This window comes from Carcharhinus amblyrhynchos, chromosome 14 (assembly GCF_965287045.1).
Source record: "Carcharhinus amblyrhynchos chromosome 14, sCarAmb.v2.hapA, whole genome shotgun sequence".
NCBI classification, from domain to species: domain Eukaryota; kingdom Metazoa; phylum Chordata; class Chondrichthyes; order Carcharhiniformes; family Carcharhinidae; genus Carcharhinus; species Carcharhinus amblyrhynchos.
The window spans coordinates 40,493,527-40,511,936 of NC_137337.1; the positions used below are offsets into that span (position 1 = coordinate 40,493,527).

General features: G+C 46.2%; 1 protein-coding gene and 1 long non-coding RNA gene across 6 annotated transcripts in view; one reads left to right on the plus strand and one right to left on the minus strand.

Annotated features, from left to right (window-relative positions):
• The window catches only part of LOC145352629 (factor associated with metabolism and energy-like), a 30,269-nt gene extending 21,492 nt beyond the window's left edge, over positions 1-8,777 (minus strand). For both annotated transcript variants that reach the window (XM_080202765.1, XM_080202766.1), the window contains exons 1-3: positions 8,464-8,777; positions 7,411-7,493; positions 4,069-4,155 (exon numbers count right to left, since the gene is read on the minus strand). In XM_080202765.1, the coding sequence (XP_080058891.1) occupies positions 4,069-4,155; positions 7,411-7,493; positions 8,464-8,707 (414 nt within the window). In that variant the 5' untranslated portion in view covers positions 8,708-8,777. The remainder of the gene's footprint in view (positions 1-4,068; positions 4,156-7,410; positions 7,494-8,463) is intronic.
• The window catches only part of LOC145352630 (uncharacterized), a 77,218-nt gene that overhangs the window by 13,152 nt on the left and 45,656 nt on the right, over positions 1-18,410 (plus strand). For 3 of the 4 annotated variants that reach the window (XR_013888560.1, XR_013888558.1, XR_013888559.1), the window contains exon 1: positions 7,502-8,150. This is a non-coding gene — a long non-coding RNA (uncharacterized LOC145352630). Of the gene's footprint in view, positions 1-6,035; positions 6,257-7,501; positions 8,151-18,410 lie in introns of those variants that run through there. The other variant, XR_013888561.1, reaches the window with a different exon arrangement.

Below are 18,410 nucleotides of genomic sequence, written 5' to 3' on the forward strand. Positions count from 1 at the left end.
TCCGGGCTCGGATCCATTTTACATCCGGATCCGGCCCTTAGCCTCCGATTGGTAAAATCGGGCCCATAGTGTTCAATTCTGGTTGCTACAGTACCAGAAGGATGTGCAGGTTTTGGAGAGGGCACAGAAAAGATTTACCAGGATGTTTCCTGGTATGGAGGGCCATGAGGAGAGGTTGGAGAAACTTGGCTTGTTCTCACTGGAACGACAGAGGTTGAGGGGAAACCTAATAGAAGTCTACAAGATTATGAGAGGCACAGACAGAGTGGATAGTCAGAAGCTTTTTCCCAGGGTGGAAGAGTCAATTACTAGGGGGCACAGGTTTAAGGTGCGAGGGGCAAAGTTTAAAGGAGATGTACAAGGCAAGTTTTTTTACACAGAGGATGGTGCGTGCCTGGAACTCACTACCGGAAGAAGTAGTGGCAGCAGGTACGATAGTGACTTTCAAGGAGCATCTTGACAAATACATGAATGGAATGGAGATAGCGGGATATGGTCCTCAGAAGAGTAGGGGGTTTTAGTTCAGTCAGGCAGCATGGTTGGTGCAGGTTTAGAGAGCCAAAGGGTCTGTTCCTGTGCTGTAATTTTCTTTGTTCTTTGTTATATAGTGGAAAGATGATGTCCTATTGTTGTTAGACTGTTAATCCAGAAACGTAGCTAATGTTCTGGGGACCTGGGTTCAAATCCCTTCATGGTAGATTTAGGACATTGAATTTAAAAAACTCTGGAGTTAAGAATCTACTGATGACCATGAAACCATTGTCGATTGCTCTAAAAACACATCTGGTTCACTAATGTCCTGTAGGGAAGTAAATCTGCCGTCCTTACCCAGTCTGGCCTACATGTGACTCCAGACCTACAGCAATATGGTTGACTCTCAACTGACATCTAAACAAAGGCAACTAGGGATGGGCAATAAATGTTGGCCAGCCAAAAACAAATCAGTGGAAGGATTATTTTTAGGTGATGATAGCTGTAGCTAGCTCAGAAAGGAACCATGTTCAAACAAGAATCCAGCATTTATGACAGACCAACTGGTAGATACTTAAACCAAAGAACTGTATTACAAAACTGTGTTGGGCTTTTTATTCAATATTGCTTAATTAAGACTCTGCTGGAACACAAGTTCATCTGTGTGTGGAAATAGAAGTTACTTCAGTGAACAACTCCATGGTTCAACAGTTTGATGAAAAATAACAACAGCTGAACTAAATGGCCATTATGAACAGCTTGTTAACAGGCCTTGTGAACAACTTTGACTATAAATAAATGGTGAAGGGACAGACACAAATTAATGAAACTTCTGCAACTTGGAACCTCTTTCACATACCCAATGAGTAAACAAACTCAAATTAACTTAGGGACAAATTAAAAGGGGCAGCCCCCCTAAAGGAAGGGGGGGAACAGTCCAAACAGAAACCAAAGTCCAAAGGAAACTTAAAACATTAAATCAAAATGTGATTATCAGGATCTATAACACACCCCAACCCCTGCGGTGCCCAGCGGGCGCAGAAGGCATCCACTGCACCTGTGGACACCGCATGCTCCCTTTCCAGGGACACCTGGCTGCAAACATAGCTGCGGTAGAGGGGCAGGCTGTCCTTCTGCAACTTGGAAGCTCAGATGTTCTTGGCCTTTTGATGAAGATCAAGCATCAGATCAAGCCCAAGATCTGATACGATGCCTTTTCTCGTCAGCTTGGATCCTCTGTGAACCTCTTGTGGGGATCATGAGTTGGATTCAATTTGAAATAACATTGTTTCTTTGGAGAAAGAAAAGAGATGGACTAAGGGCTTGCCAAGTCCACTCTACAAATTGGCTTTTTAACTTTAAGAAAGGAATGTTTCTTGGGATAATGCCGGAGAACAGCATAGAGTGAGGTAAGGAAAGAGCGATGTGGGACCTAGATCTGATTAATCAAGGACAGATAGTACATGCAAAAGCTCAAGAAGCAGGTGAATGACATTAAAAGCCGGTTTCTCAACCCAGGATTTATGCAAGGACTTCAACATTTTGTAGAAATTATAAAAAAAGTAAATCTTTATTGGGCGAAAAAGCAATGTCAATAATCCATCCAGGATTATATTCTTGAAAAAGAGTATAAATCAGAGATTTTGGGACACATTGGTGCAGTAGATGGTGGGGAGAAACTCCTAAAGAAAGAAACTATTGGAGTTGAGGAGTTGTGGAGTAGAATTCTCCCAGTTTGAGACTAGGGATAGGATTTTATGGCCTCGCTCATTTCAAAACCATAAAATCCCGCCTGAGGTCAACGGATATTTCCATTGTCCACCCCTCGCCCGATTCCATGGCAGGCGGGGTGGTAAAATTCCAGCCTAAGTGCAGTGGCAGGTGACTCTGTTGATGCCTGTCCCACTGGCCAGAATGGTGAGATCCTACACCAGATTCTGTGCTTGGAATCTGGTCTGCCAGATGAGTTGCCATCTGATTCACCTGGCAGACCAGTAGTTCGTGGGTTCAAAGGTCTTGGTGCCAAAGTTCAATGCCAGTCTAGCACACCCATATCACTCTCTCCAGCCACCTTTCTTCACCAGACTATGCAGGATGAGAGCAACCCAGAGGGAAAAGGCTTAGCGGCCTCAAGAAGAAATCTATTCCTTGATTCAATCATCCTCCCTTCAACCTCATCACCTGCAAGGCGCTCATGCCTCATGTGGACCTCTACCCACCACTTCTGAAATCTTCACCCACCCCCTTGCAGCAAATAACATGGTATCCCTTTAGCCCGCTTGTTTGTGAACTTTACATGCAGTCTTGTCAGGGTCCAGTTTCCCTCCCCTCGGTCTTCGTTCTACCTTCCATTATTCGTTTTCTTCATCCACTTCCTTGCCCCTCTGCCTGCCATTGTGGACACTCACCCTTTCTCTCCCCCTCTTTGCACAGCCCTCCTTCCACACTGCCCTCTCTTGTCTTCATCAGGCCACCAACACCCTCCCCCTTCATCTCGCAACCCACTCCGGCTGAACTGTGGACCTTTGTTGAGATGGCTGAATGAGTCCCAAAGCGCTGTGCTGTCCAGATGGACACTGGTGTGTGTCACCAGTGGGAATGACATTCCCCATACTCCCCAACTCCAGATGCAGTACTGAACCAAGATGGTGATTCAGAAAGAGATCCATGGATCCAGCAGTTCCATGAAGACCAACTTGGCATGGAGATGGAGAGCAGGAGCCAATTTGCAGAGGGGGTGAACAACGATCCAAAAGCTGTGCAGCACGATGGCTGAAAGGCTTTGTTGCGCTCACCTCAAAGTCTCTGGTGAGCTGAGGACCATCATGTACACGGCTCTCTTTAACATTGGAACTTGATGTCAATGTGATTTCCCGCTAGTGTGAGGCAAGATTGGAAGGTCTGATGGGGCACCAGCGGGCAGATATTTCAATGAACATTCATGAGATACAAATGAATAAAAGTGACATTCATACCATCAGACAGTAGGGAGACTGACCTACACCATTAACCTACCATTGGGAGAATTGCAATGTGATTTTACACCACCAGGTTTCTGACTCTATGTCCACCCATCACCGAACTACTGCAGCCAGGATGGGAGAATTCCACCCGCAAAGACATGAGGCATCAAGCGGAAAAGCGAAAGAGGGAGGGAGGGAAGGAAGGAAGGAGGAGGGAGGGCAGGGAAGGAAGGAGGGAGGGAGGCGAGGGAGTGGAAGGGAGGGGAGAGACAGGAAGAAAGGAGGGAGGGAGGGAGAGAATGGAAGGAGGGATGGAGGGGAAGGAAGAAGGTACGGAGGGAGGGGAAGGAAGAAAGTAGGAACGGAGGGGAGGAAGGAAGGGAGGAGAAGGAAGGAGGAAGGAAGAGAGGGAGAAAGGGTGGGAGGAAGTGAGAGAGGGAGAAACAGAGGGTCGGAAGAAGGGAGGGAGGGAGGGAGGAAAGAAGACATGTTCTAAGCAGTAAGTATGAAAACAAAATATAAAACAATTTGAACGTAAAAGTTGTCTTGAGCCCAGCCAGTGGCAGAATCTGCCCAGATTATCATCATAGTTTGGACCTGAGTACAAGATAAGGAATGTTTTCAAATAATTCACCTGCGATTTGTGTGTATTTGCTGCTCGTTGCTTTTCTAGAAGCTTCTCTGGGGAGATCACTGTACTACTATTGATGGGTTCAAGTCTCTAAAAACAAGAATAAGAACAATACTTTCATAGTTTTACATTTGTTGACATTTAACTTTGTGGCAAACAATAAATGGGATACTTTTCACCCAGTATATTTTTGAAATGACAGAATTTTGTTCTGTAATGTGGCCTCACATTAAAACTCCCTTTACCTGGTCCACAAGCAAAGGCAACCATCATACAATAGAGTTTTAAAAATAGTGGAGAAATGCTGTTCTACATTATAATATGATAATACCCCCTCTTTAAAATAACGGCACTAGTTTCTCCTTAACTGGAAAGAAAACTAATGTTGAATTAGTTCAATCTTGTTCAGTTAACTAATGTTAATAATGTTACTTAAATTAATGTTAATTATTGAAAAAAAAGCTGACAGTTTTCCTTGCTATTTAGATGAAGAGTATATTTGGGTCCCTTTGGAGTAATGATTGGAATGGACATGATGGGGGCAAATCTCTCAGCCCGTTGCACTGCTTTAGCATTGCCACTTGCTCTCACAGTGCAACGAGGCAGGAGACATCAACAGAGGCCGTTTAGCAGGCTTCTCACTGGGCGCCACAGTCTCCGAGGGTCTCCAGGAATAGGATTTCCAGAGTCATCAGCTCTGTGCTGGAAATCGCTGCGGAGCTGATTTAAATATTAGAATCCAGATTTTAATACTATTAACAGGCTTGGGACTGAAATCTCCAGGCCCACAAGCCTGCCCCACCTGTCCAGGAGTTGTTCATTCCAGCGGTGTTTACAATAGTTTCCCACTGAAGGGGAACTGGCAGTCGACCCTGCTGGAGTGAAGGGAGGCCATGTAGGCCCCAGGAGGTTGGGGATAAGGTGGGGGGAGGGGCCTGGTCCCCCAGCACTGTGCAAAGGGCAGATTGGCAATGTCGAAGGGACATTTATACTACGTTGTAAAATAGTAAAACTATCACTGTGCTAGTGAAATGTACACATATTAAAATCATAGGATCACTACAGTGCAGAAGGACGCCATATAGCCCATCAGGTCTGCACCGACAACAATCCCACCCAGGCCCTATCCCCATAACCCCCATGTATTTACCCTCCTAATCCCCCTGACACTAAGAGGCAATTTAGTATGGCCAATCAATCTAACCAGCATGTCTTTCGGATGGTGGGAGGAAACCCAAGCATCTGGAAGAAACTCATGTAAATATGGGGAGAATGTGCAGACTTCACACAGACAGTGATCCAAGCTGGGAATCGAACCAGTGTCCCTGGCGCTGTGAGGCAGTAATGCTAAGTACTGTGCCACCATGCCACCTCATTTCTTTAGATCTCAAGAGGTCCCTTTCTTTATGAAATGGAAAGGACTGTTGCTGGAATTTTAATTTAAGTGCGCAGTTGTGTAGAAAGCAACTTTAAGAAATGGTGGAAAGATTCCCAAACTGATTACCAGTGTGTTGAACCATATTGAATGCTTCTTCCATGGTCAACAAATCCTGGCATTGGACCTGAACTCAGAGCTTCTGGTCCAGAGGTAGAAATGCTATCACTTGACTACAAAGTCTCCTTAGCGTCCATGCAAAACAGCATCACTCTTACAGAGGTGACTACACTTTGGAAGTATTTCAACAGGCTGTGGAGTGCTTTAGGATATCCAATGATTTTGAATGGTATCGATCGGCACTCTACCACCTCACACACCATGGAATCGGCACAGGCGAGGGTCCGACCATGGAAATCTCTGCTTGCCTCGGGTGGGAATTTCTGGTCTTGTCCAAGCAAGGCCTTAAAATCCCACACATCGTATCTTACTTTAGGAAGCAGTACACCGGCTAATGATACTGTAGAAACTGTTACAGGTGTAGTGCTGAGATTCAAGATACAGTAAACCACACAATCTGTGCATTGTGTTACAGGTCGATCATTTCCATTGTAACCTGGGAAGAATCTAAGATGGAAATGTAAGGGAGTTGTGTGAAGATTTGAGATGCAGAAAAGTGAAGAAATCCAGATTGTGAATTGTGTGTCCCCCGTGGGTGTGGACAGTTGTCAATTCTCAGACTGCTCTGTCCTCTTTGAAGTTACACTTCCCAGCCTGTGATTTATCCAGTTTATAGTTTATAAGCCTGAAGATTTGGTAAGTTCTGTGCTTGGTCTTGTTCCCTCATTGATGAATAAATTCAACATTGTTATAGCTGCTAGTTTCAGCGGTCTGATTTCGGTTAAAATTGTTGGGAAAGGGGTTTCAAACATTGTGTACAATCCATAAATATGGAACTCTTAGGTACTCCCACATTGATAAATAACAGGCAGTGCAACAAACCATTTTCAGCAGCCTACCTAATAATGTGTCACTACTGGACAGCAGTTATTAAGACGGACCACACGTAGCTAGGCGAGATTACTATGGATTACTATGGAGATTATTATGGATAAGTCTGAAAAGTTAACTCCATTTTCCTTTTGCACCAGAATTCTACTGCCTAGCCCGCCATGGAATCGGAGAGGGTGGGGGTGGACAACAGAAATGTTTGTTGACCTCGGGTGGGTGTAATAAGTGTTCGGAGGCAGAAGTCCCTTCACCAAAATCCCTTTATTTAAACCCCAACAGCAGTACACAGAGTGCTATCAGCCAGCAGTCTACCTTCAGGAGTGCCAGAGGAACTGACACTCCCAGTTAAATATAAGGAAAAGACTCCCGGATTTGCTCATCAATTGGCTCCTTAATCAGGGAGTTCATATTCCAATAGGCCAACCTCAATGGCCTGACTGAAGTCATTACAGTGGGAATTTCCAGTCTTACTTGAGCAGAGCCATAAAATCCCACCCATGCTGCCTGACCTGCTGAGTATTTCCAGCACGTTCTGTTTTTACTTTGAATTTTCAGCACCTGCAGTATTTTGCTTTGGCCATAAAGATGGTCTTTCCACATCCATGATGTGGAGAAGCCAGCAGTGGACTGGGGTAAACACGGTAAGAAGTCTCACAACACCAGGTTAAAGTCCATCAAATAAACTGGTTGGACCTTAACCTGGTGTTGTGAGACTTCTTACTGTACTTTCCACATCCAGCCATACAAGCCTTTCAGGTCCAATGTATTATGACACAGTGAGGGAAGCTTTGACCCATGGTGGGAGATTCCTGGTTGACCTTTCGAACAATGTTTTGATGGACTATACCTCAAAAGAAAGTTTAAGTTTCTTCTTTCAAGGGGCGGGGGTGAGGTAGAAAGTAGATTTTAAAAAGCAGGCTGAGTGTTGCAAAATAGCTGAGTTCAAATATTTCATTTACCTGAAACCTGCGAGGAGGGTGGTTTTTAACAATGCTCTTTTCCTCCATATCTAGCCTGATATCAATCGAGATGGACCTGGGTACTTCAAAACAAAAGAAAAATAAACCTGAAGTCTTTGTCAAATATTAATGGTACAGGAATTAACGAGGCTGGGTTTATTTATTGTGTCACAAGAAGGCTAACGTTAACACTGCAATGACGTTACTGTGAGAATCCCCTAGTCACCACACTCTGGCACCCCTTCGGGTACACTGAGGGAGAATTTAATGAGGCCAACGCACTTAACCAGCACTATTTCAGACTGTGAGCGGAAACCCGAGCACCTGGAGGAAACCCACACAGACACAGGGAGAATGTGCAAATTCTCCACAGACAGTGACCCAAGCTGGGAATCAAACCCAGGTCTCTGGCGTTGTGAGGCAGCAGAGCTAACCTCTGTGTCACCATGCCGGTTCCCCAGACCGCTTTGCCCTGTGTGGGAAAAGAAAGCAATATGTAAATCTGGACAATTATTAACAAATTAAAATGCATAACAAGGAAATAATGACAAATCCCTTGATTCATTCCACTGAACTTGGAAAACAGAAATCAACCAAGCTTGAGAACCTGCTCCAAGCAAAATTTTTTTTTAATAGGAATCATTCTCCTCTGCCCAATAAAGTATTTTGAACCCAAAAATAAAATCTGGGAAACAGGCACAGAGACTTTACCAATCTTTCGAAGAAACAATTCGTAGAAAGTGAGTAAATTCTGCAACGTTGACTTTTATTCATTTTTATATTCCATTGGTAAAGTTACAAAGCCAATGCTCAGAATGGAGCGGGCAAAGTCAAATTCATTCCCCGCTTGTTCCAAAAAAACAAATTCAAAAGCCAATTGAATCTAAATCAAGGTCCCCATAAAGGAGAGGAGTAAGATCTAAGCTGACAAGATAAGGCATTGCGCCCCATGCTGGGCTTTATCTGATGCAGAATCTGCCTGTTGATGAGTCGCTGCATCGTTTCAGAGCAGCTACAAAGTGCTTTGTTTCATTGATGTATTGCTGAACTCACCTTGCCTGAGACTGGGCAGGGCGCCAGTGCAACTTCTCGCCTCTTTCAGGGGGGGAAGTTCGCTCCTTCTCCCCCGGGATGCTGCCCTCAGGTGTCCGCGTGTCACACACTCCCCGGCGGCCACCAGCCAGCTGTCCGTCCCGGGGCTGCGATCCCGGTCCCCAGGGGGGCTAATATCTGACTCCCGGGGCAGCGGACTCACCTCAATCACCTTGTGATGGAGTTTGTACCAAGCGGAGCCCATCTCCCCCCGGGTCTCTGAAAAGCAGCCCGACTCAGAGGGAGCTGTCACATCACTGCCGGGTTCAGTGTGTGTGTGTGTGTGTGTGTGTTGGGGCGGGGGGGACGGCTACTGAAGGTTCAGTGCGTGTGGGTCAGTGAGGGTCCAGTGTGTGTGGGAGTCAGTTCAGTGTGTGGGGGGTACTGAGCTCAGTGTGTGTGGCGGTTAGTGAGTTCAGAGTGTGTGGGTTGGTGAGTTCAGTTGTGTGTGGGTTAGTGAGTTCAGTTGTGTGTGGGTTAGTGGGCTCAGTGTGTTTTAGTTACTGAATTCAGTGTGTGTGGGTTACTGAGTGTTCAATGTGCATAGATTAGTGAGTTCAGTGTGTGGGGGTTAGCAAATCCTTTGTGTGTGGGTTAGTGAGTTTAGTGTGTGTGGGTTGCTGAGTTCAGTGTGTGCAGGTTACTCAGTTCTCAGTGTGTGGGTCAGTGGATTCAGTGTGTAGTCAGTAAGAATGCAGTGTATGGTGGATAGTGAGTTATGTGTGTGGGTTAATGAGTTAGTGTGTGTGGGGTAATGCGTTCAGTGTGTGTGGGATGGTGATTTCCCTGTGTGTAGGGTAGTGAGTTTAGTGTGTTACTAAGTACTGTGTGTGGGTTACTGAATTCAGTGTGTGTGGGTTATTGAGTTCAGTGTGTGTGGGTTACTGAGTTGCGTGTGTGGATTTCTGAGTGTTCAGTTGTGTGGGTTACTCAGTGTTCAGTGTGAGTGGGTCAGTGAATTCAGTTTGCGCGGCTTATTGTGTTCTGTGTGTGTGGGTTAGTGAGTTCAGTGTGTGTGGGATACTGTGTTCAGTGAGTGTGGGTTACTGAGTTCAGTGAGTGTGGGATATTGAATTCAGTGTGGGTTACTGAGTTCAGTGTGTGTGCGTTACTGAATTCAGTTTGTGTGGGTTACTGAGTTCAGTTTGTGTGGGTTGCTGAGTTCAGTGTGTGTGGGTTACTGAGTTCAGTGTGTGTGGGTTACTGAGTTCAGTGTGTGTGGGTTGCTGAGTTCAGTGTGTGTGGGTTACTGAGTTCAGTTTGTGTGGGTTGCTGAGTTCAGTGTGTGTGCATTACTGAGTTCAGTGTGCGTGTGTGTGTGTCTGTGTGGGTTACTGAGTTTAGTGTGTGTGTGTTGCTGAGTTCAGTGTGTGTGCGTTACTGAGTTCAGTGTGTGTGGGTTACTGAGTTCAGTTTGTGTGGGTTACTGAGTTCAGTGTGTGTGGGTTACTGAATTCAGTTTGTGTGGGTTACTGAATTCAGTTTGTGTGGGTTACTGAGTTCAGTGTGTGTGGGTTACTGAGTTCAGTGTGTGTGTGTGTGTGTGTGTGTGGGTTACTGAGTTCAGTATGCATGTGTGTGTGTCTGTGTAGGTCACTGAGTTCAGTGTGTGTGCATTACTGAGTTTAGTGTGTGTGTGTTGCTGAGTTCAGTGTGTGTGCATTACTGAGTTTAGTGTGTGTGTGTTGCTGAGTTCAGTGTGTGTGCGTTACTGAGTTTAGTCTGTGTGTGTTGCTGAGTTCAGTGTGTGTGCGTTACTGAGTTCAGTGTGTGTGCATTACTGAGTTTAGTGTGTGTGGGTTACTGAGTTCAGTTTGTGTGGGTTACTGAGTTCAGTTTGTGTGGGTTACTGAGTTTAGTGTGTGTGGGTTACTGAGTTCAGTGTGTGTGGGTTACTGAGTTCAGTTTGTGTGGGTTACTGAGTTTAGTGTGTGTGGGTTACTGAGTTCAGTGTGTGTGGGTTACTGAGTTCAGTTTGTGTGGGTTACTGAGTTCAGTGTGTGTGGGTTACTGAATTCAGTTTGTGTGGGTTACTGAATTCAGTTTGTGTGGGTTACTGAGTTCAGTGTGTGTGTGTGTGTGTGTGGGTTACTGAGTTCAGTGTGTGTGGGTTACTGAGTTCAGTGTGTGTGGGTTACTGAGTTCAGTGTGTGTGGGTTACTGAGTTTAGTGTGTGTGGGTTACTGAGTTCAGTGTGTGTGGGTTACTGAGTTCAGTTTGTGTGGGTTGCTGAGTTCAGTGTGTGTGTGTGTGTGTGTGGGTTACTGAGTTCAGTGTGTGTGGGTTACTGAGTTCAGTGTGTGTGGGTTACTGAGTTCAGTGTGTGTGGGTTACTGAGTTTAGTGTGTGTGGGTTACTGAGTTCAGTGTGTGTGGGTTACTGAGTTCAGTTTGTGTGGGTTGCTGAGTTCAGTGTGTGTGCATTACTGAGTTCAGTGTGCGTGTGTGTGTGTCTGTGTGGGTTACTGAGTTCAGTTTGTGTGGGTTGCTGAGTTCAGTGTGTGTGGGTTACTGAGTTCAGTGTGTGTGGGTTACTGAGTTCAGTGTGTGTGGGTTACTGAGTTCAGTGTGTGTGGGTTACTGAGTTCAGTTTGTGTGGGTTGCTGAGTTCAGTTTGTGTGGGTTGCTGAGTTCAGTGTGTGTGCATTACTGAGTTTAGTGTGTGTGGGTTGCTGAGTTCAGTGTGTGTGCGTTACTGAGTTCAGTGTGTGTGGGTTACTGAGTTCAGTGTGTGTGGGTTACTGAGTTCAGTGTGTGTGGGTTACTGAGTTCAGTTTGTGTGGGTTGCTGAGTTCAGTTTGTGTGGGTTGCTGAGTTCAGTGTGTGTGCATTACTGAGTTTAGTGTGTGTGGGTTGCTGAGTTCAGTTTGTGTGGGTTGCTGAGTTTAGTGTGTGTGGGTTACTGAGTTCAGTGTGTGTGTGTGTGTGTGTGTGGGTTAATGAGTTCAGTATGCATGTGTGTGTGTCTGTGTAGGTCACTGAGTTCAGTGTGTGTGCATTACTGAGTTTAGTGTGTGTGTGTTGCTGAGTTCAGTGTGTGTGCATTACTGAGTTTAGTGTATGTGTGTTGCTGAGTTCAGTGTGTGTGCGTTACTGAGTTTAGTCTGTGTGCGTTACTGAGTTCAGTGTGTGTGCGTTACTGAGTTCAGTGTGTGTGCATTACTGAGTTTAGTGTGTGTGGGTTACTGAGTTCAGTTTGTGTGGGTTACTGAGTTCAGTGTGTGTGGGTTACTGAATTCAGTTTGTGTGGGTTACTGAATTCAGTTTGTGTGGGTTACTGAGTTCAGTGTGTGTGTGTGTGTGTATGGGTTACTGAGTTCAGTGTGTGTGGGTTACTGAGTTCAGTGTGTGTGGGTTACTGAGTTCAGTGTGTGTGGGTTGCTGAGTTCAGTGTGTGTGGGTTACTGAGTTCAGTTTGTGTGGGTTGCTGAGTTCAGTGTGTGTGCATTACTGAGTTCAGTGTGCGTGTGTGTGTGTCTGTGTGGGTTACTGAGTTCAGTTTGTGTGGGTTACTGAGTTCAGTGTGTGTGGGTTACTGAGTTCAGTGTGTGTGGGTTACTGAGTTCAGTTTGTGTGGGTTGCTGAGTTCAGTTTGTGTGGGTTGCTGAGTTCAGTGTGTGTGGGTTACTGAGTTTAGTGTGTGTGGGTTACTGAGTTCAGTTTGTGTGGGTTACTGAGTTCAGTTTGTGTGGGTTACTGAGTTTAGTGTGTGTGGGTTACTGAGTTCAGTGTGTGTGCATTACTGAGTTCAGTGTGTGTGGGTTACTGAGTTCAGTTTGTGTGGGTTACTGAGTTCAGTTTGTGTGGGTTACTGAGTTCAGTGTGTGTGGGTTACTGAGTTCAGTTTGTGTGGGTTACTGAGTTCAGTGTGTGTGGGTTACTGAGTTCAGTGTGTGTGGGTTACTGAGTTCAGTGTGTGTGGGTTACTGAGTTCAGTTTGTGTGGGTTGCTGAGTTCAGTGTGTGTGGGTTACTGAGTTCAGTTTGTGTGGGTTACTGAGTTCAGTGTGTGTGGGTTACTGAGTTCAGTGTGTGTGGGTTACTGAGTTCAGTTTGTGTGGGTTGCTGAGTTCAGTGTGTGTGGGTTACTGAGTTCAGTGTGTGTGGGTTACTGAGTTCAGTGTGTGTGGGTTACTGAGTTCAGTGTGTGTGGGTTACTGAGTTCAGTTTGTGTGGGTTGCTGAGTTCAGTGTGTGTGGGTTACTGAGTTCAGTGTGTGTGCGTTACTGAGTTCAGTGTGTGTGCGTTACTGAGTTCAGTGTGTGTGCATTACTGAGTTCAGTGTGCGTGTGTGTGTCTGTGTGGGTTGCTGAGTTCAGTGTGTGTGCGTTACTGAGTTCAGTGTGTGTGCATTACTGAGTTCAGTGTGTGTGGGTTACTGAGTTCAGTTTGTGTGGGTTACTGAGTTTAGTGTGTGTGGGTTACTGAGTTTAGTGTGTGTGGGTTACTGAGTTCAGTGTGTGTGGGTTACTGAGTTCAGTGTGTGTGGGTTACTGAGTTCAGTTTGTGTGGGTTACTGAGTTCAGTGTGTGTGGGTTACTGAGTTCAGTGTGTGTGGGTTACTGAGTTCAGTGTGTGTGGGTTACTGAGTTCAGTTTGTGTGGGTTACTGAGTTCAGTGTGTGTGGGTTACTGAGTTCAGTGTGTGTGGGTTACTGAGTTTAGTTTGTGTGGGTTACTGAGTTCAGTGTGTGTGGGTTACTGAGTTCAGTGTGTGTGGGTTACTGAGTTTAGTGTGTGTGGGTTACTGAGTTTAGTTTGTGTGGGTTACTGAGTTCAGTGTGTGTGGGTTACTGAGTTCAGTGTGTGTGTGTGTGTGTGTGTGGGTTACTGAGTTCTGTGTGTGTGTGTGAGTGTGGGTTACTGAGTTCAGTGTGTGTGGGTTACTGAGTTCAGTGTGTGTGGGTTACTGAGTTTAGTTTGTGTGGGTTACTGAGTTCAGTGTGTGTGGGTTACTGAGTTCAGTGTGTGTGGGTTAATGAGTTCAGTGTGTGTGTTACTGAGTTCAGTGTGTGTGGGTTACTGAGTTTAGTTTGTGTGGGTTACTGAGTTCAGTGTGTGTGGGTTACTGAGTTCAGTGTGTGTGGGTTACTGAGTTCAGTGTGCGTGTGTGTTACTGAGTTCAGTGTGTGTTACTGAGTTCAGTGTGTGTGTGTGTGTGTGTGTGTGTGTGTGTGTGTGTGTGTGTGTGTGTGTGTGTGTGAACTCAGTAACCCACACACACACACACACACACTGAACTCAGTAACCCACACACACACACACACACACTGAACTCAGTAACCCCCACACACACACACACGCACACACACACACACACACACACAGAACTCAGTAACCCACACACACAGACACACACACACACACACACACACACACAGAACTCAGTAACCCACACACACACACACTGAACTCAGAAACCCACACACACTGAACTCAGTAACCCACACAAACTGAACTCAGTAACCCACACACACACACACACGCACACACTGATCTCAGTAACACACACACACTGCACCCAGTAACCCACACACACAAACACACACACACACACACACAGGACTCAGTAACCCACACACACACACACACACACACAGGACTCAGTAACCCACACACACACACACACACACATACACAGAACTCATTAACACACACACACACACACACACACACTGAACGCAGTAACACACACACACACACACACACTGAACTCAGTAACACACACACACACTGAACTCAGTAACCCACACACGCACACACACACACACACTGAACTCAGTAACACACACACACACACACTGAACTCAGTAACACACACACACACACACAGTGAACTCAGTAACCCACACACACTGAACTCAGTAACCCACACACACACACACACAAACACACACTGAACTCAGTAACCCACACACACACACACACACACACACACAGAGAACTCAGTAACACACACACACACACAGTGAACTCAGTAACCCACACACACACACACACACACACACAGAACTCAGTAACCCACCCACACACACACACAGAACTCAGTAACCCACACACACTGAACTCAGTAACCCACACACACACACACACACACAAATTCACTGAACTCAGTAACCCACACACACTGAACTCCGTAACCCACACACACACACACACACACACACACTGAACTCAGTAACCCACACACACACAGAGCTCAGTAACACAAACACACACACACACACTGAACTCAGTAACCCACACACACTGAACTCAGTAACCCACACACTGAACTCAGTAACCCACACACACACACACACTCACACACTGAACTCAGTAACACACACACTGAACTCAGTAACCCACACACACACACACACACACACACACACTGAACTCAGTAACACACACACTGAACTCAGTAACCCACACACACTGAACTCAGTAACCCACACACACACACACACACACACACACACTGAACTCAGTAACCCACACACACTGAACTCTGTAACCCACACACACACACACACACACACTCACACACTGAACTCAGTAACACACACACACACTGAACTCAGTAACCCACACACACACACACACACACACACACTGAACTCTGTAACCCACACACACACACACACACACACTGAACTCAGTAACCCACACACACACACACACACACACACTGAACTCAGTAACCCACACACACACACACACACACACACACACAATGAACTCAGTAACCCACACACACACACACACACACTGAAATCAGTAACCCACACACACACACACACACACACACAGAACTCAGTAACCCACACACACACACACAGAACTCAGTAACCCACACACACACACACACACACACACACACACAGAACTCAGTAACACACACACACACACTGAACTCAGTAACACAAACATACACACACACACACACAATGAACTCAGTAACCCACACACACACACTGAACTCAGTAACCCACAGTGTGTGTGTGTGGGTTACTGAGTTCATTGTGTGTGTGTGTGTGTGTGTGTATGTTTGTGTTACTGAGTTCAGTGTGTGTGTGTGTGTTACTGAGTTCTGTGTGTGTGTGTGTGTGTGTGTGTGTGTGTGGGTTACTGAGTTCTGTGTGTGTGTGTGTGTGTGGGTTACTGATTTCAGTGTGTGTGTGTGTGTGTGGGTTACTGAGTTCATTGTGTGTGTGTGTGTGTGTGTGTGTGTGTGGGTTACTGAGTTCAGTGTGTGTGTGTGTGTGTGTGTGTGGGTTACTGAGTTCAGTGTGTGTGTGTGTGTGTGTGTGTGGGTTACTGAGTTCAGTGTGTGTGTGTGTGTGTGTGTGTGGGTTACAGAGTTCAGTGTGTGTGTGTGTGTGTGTGGGGGTTACTGAGTTCAGTGTGTGTGTGTGTTACTGAGTTCAGTGTGTGAGTGTGTGTGTGTGTGTGTGTGGGTTACAGAGTTCAGTGTGTGTGGGTTACTGAGTTCAGTGTGTGTGTGTGTGTGTGTGTGGGTTACTGAGTTCAGTGTGTGTGGGTTACTGAGTTCAGTGTGTGTGTTACTGAGTTCAGTGTGTGAGTGTGTGTGTGTGTGTGGGTTACTGAGTTCAGTGTGTGTGTTACTGAGTTCAGTGTGTGAGTGTGTGTGTGTGTGTGGGTTACTGAGTTCAGTGTGTGGGTTACTGAGTTTAGTGTGTGTGGGTTACTGAGTTCAGTGTGTGTGTGTGTGTGTGTGTGTGTTTGTGTTACTGAGCTCTGTGTGTGTGTGGGTTACTGAGTTCAGTGTGTGTGTGTGTGTGTGTGTGTGTGTGTGTGTGTGTGTGTGTGTGTGTGTATTACTGAGTTCAGTGTGTGTGTGTGTGGGTTACTGAGTTCAGTTTGTGTGGGTTACTGCGTTCAGTGTGTGTGGGTTACTGAGTTCACTGTGTGTGTGTGTGTGTGTGTGTGTGTTACTGAGTTCAGTGTGTGTGTGTGTGTGTTACTGAGTTCAGTGTGTGTGTGTGTGTGTGTGTGTGTGGGTTACTGAGTTCAGTTTGTGTGGGTTACTGAGTTCAGTGTGTGTGTGTGGGTGCGTGTGTGGGTTACTGAGTTCAGTGTGTGTGTGTGTTACTGAGTTCAGTGTGTGTGTGTGTGTGTGTGTTACTGAGTTCAGTGTGTGTGTGTGTGTGTGTGTGTGTGTGTGTGTTAATGAGTTCTGTGTATGTGTGTGTGTGTGTGTGTGTGTGTGGGTTACTGAGTCCTGTGTGTGTGTGTGTGTGTGTTTGTGTGTGTGGGTTACTGGGTGCAGTGTGTGTGGGTTACTGAGTTCAGTTTGTGTGGGTTACTGAGTTCAGTGTGTGCGTGTGTGTGTGTGTGGGTTACTGAGTTCAGTTTGTGTGGGTTACTGAGTTCAGTGTGTGTGGGTTTCTGAGTTCAGTGTGTGTGTGTGTGGGTTACTGAGTTCTGTGTGTGTGTGTGTGTGTGTGTGTGTGTGTCTGTGTGTGTGGGTTACTGAGTTCTGTGTGTGTGTGTGTGTGTGTGCGTGTGTGTGTGTGTGGGGGTTACTGAGTTCAGTGTGTGTGTGTTACTGAGTTCTGTGTGTGTGGGTTACTGAGTTCAGTGTGTGTGTGTTACTGAGTTCTGTGTGTGTGTGTGTGTGTGTGTGTGTGTGGGGGTTACTGAGTTCAGTGTGTGTGTGTGCGTGTGTGTGTGTGTGGGGGTTACTGAGTTCAGTGTGTGTGTGTGTGTGTGTGGGTTACTGAGTTCAGTGTGTGTGGGTTACTGAGTTCAGTGTGTGTGTGTTACTGAGTTCTGTGTGTGTGTGTGTGTGTGTGTGTGTCTGTGTGTGTGGGTTACTGAGTTCTGTGTGTGTGTGTGTGTGTGTGTGTGTGTGCGTGTGTGTGTGTGTGGGGGTTACTGAGTTCAGTGTGTGTGTGTTACTGAGTTCTCTGTGTGTGTGTGTGTGTGTGTGTGTGTGTGTGTGTGTGTGTGTGGGTTACTGAGTTCAGTGTGTGTGTGTGTGTGTGTTACTGAGGTCAGTGTGTGCGTGTGTGTGTGAGTGGGCTACTGAGTTCAGTTTGTGTGGGTTACTGAGTTCAGTGTGTGTGTGTGTGTGTGTGTGGGTTACTGAGTTCAGTGTGTGTGGGTTTCTGAGTTCAGTGTGTGTGTGTGTGTGTGTGTGTGTGTGTGTGTGTGTGTGTGTGTGGGTTACTGAGTTCTGTGTGTGTGTGTGTGGGTTACTGAGTTCAGTGTGTGTGTGTGTTACTGAGTTCAGTGTGTGTGGGTTACTGAGTTCAGTGTGTGTGTGTGTGTGTGTGTTACTGAGTTCTCTGTGTGTGTGTGTGTGTGTGTGTGTGTGTGGGTTACTGAGTTCAGTGTGTGTGTGTGTGTGTGTTACTGAGTTCAGTGTGTGTGGGTTACTGAGTTTAGTGTGTGTGTGTGAGTTACTGAGTTATGTGTGTGTGTGTGTGTGTGTGTTACTGAGTTCAGTGTGTGTGGGTTACTGAGTTCAGTGTGTGTGTGTGTGTGTGTGGGTTACTGAGTTCTCTGTGTGTGGGTTACTGAGTTCAGTGTGTGTGTGTGTGTGTGTGTGTGTGTGGGTGGGTTTCTGAGTTCAGTGTGTGTGTGTGTGGGTGGGTTACTGAGTTCAGTGTGTGTGTGTGTGTGAGGGTTACTGAGTTCTGTGTGTGTGTGTGTGTGTGTGTGTGGGTTACTGAGTTCTCTGTGTGTGGGTTACTGAGTTCTGTGTGTGTGTGTGTGTGTGTGTGTGGGTTACTGAGTTCAGTGTGTGTGTGTGTGTGTCTGTGTCTGTGTGTGTGTGTGTGTGTGTGTGTGTGGATTACTGAGTTCTGTGTGTGTGGGTTACTGAGTTCTGTGTGTGTGTGTGTGTGTGTGTGTGTGTGTCTGTGGGGGTTACTGAGATCTGTGTGTGTGTGGGTTACTGAGTT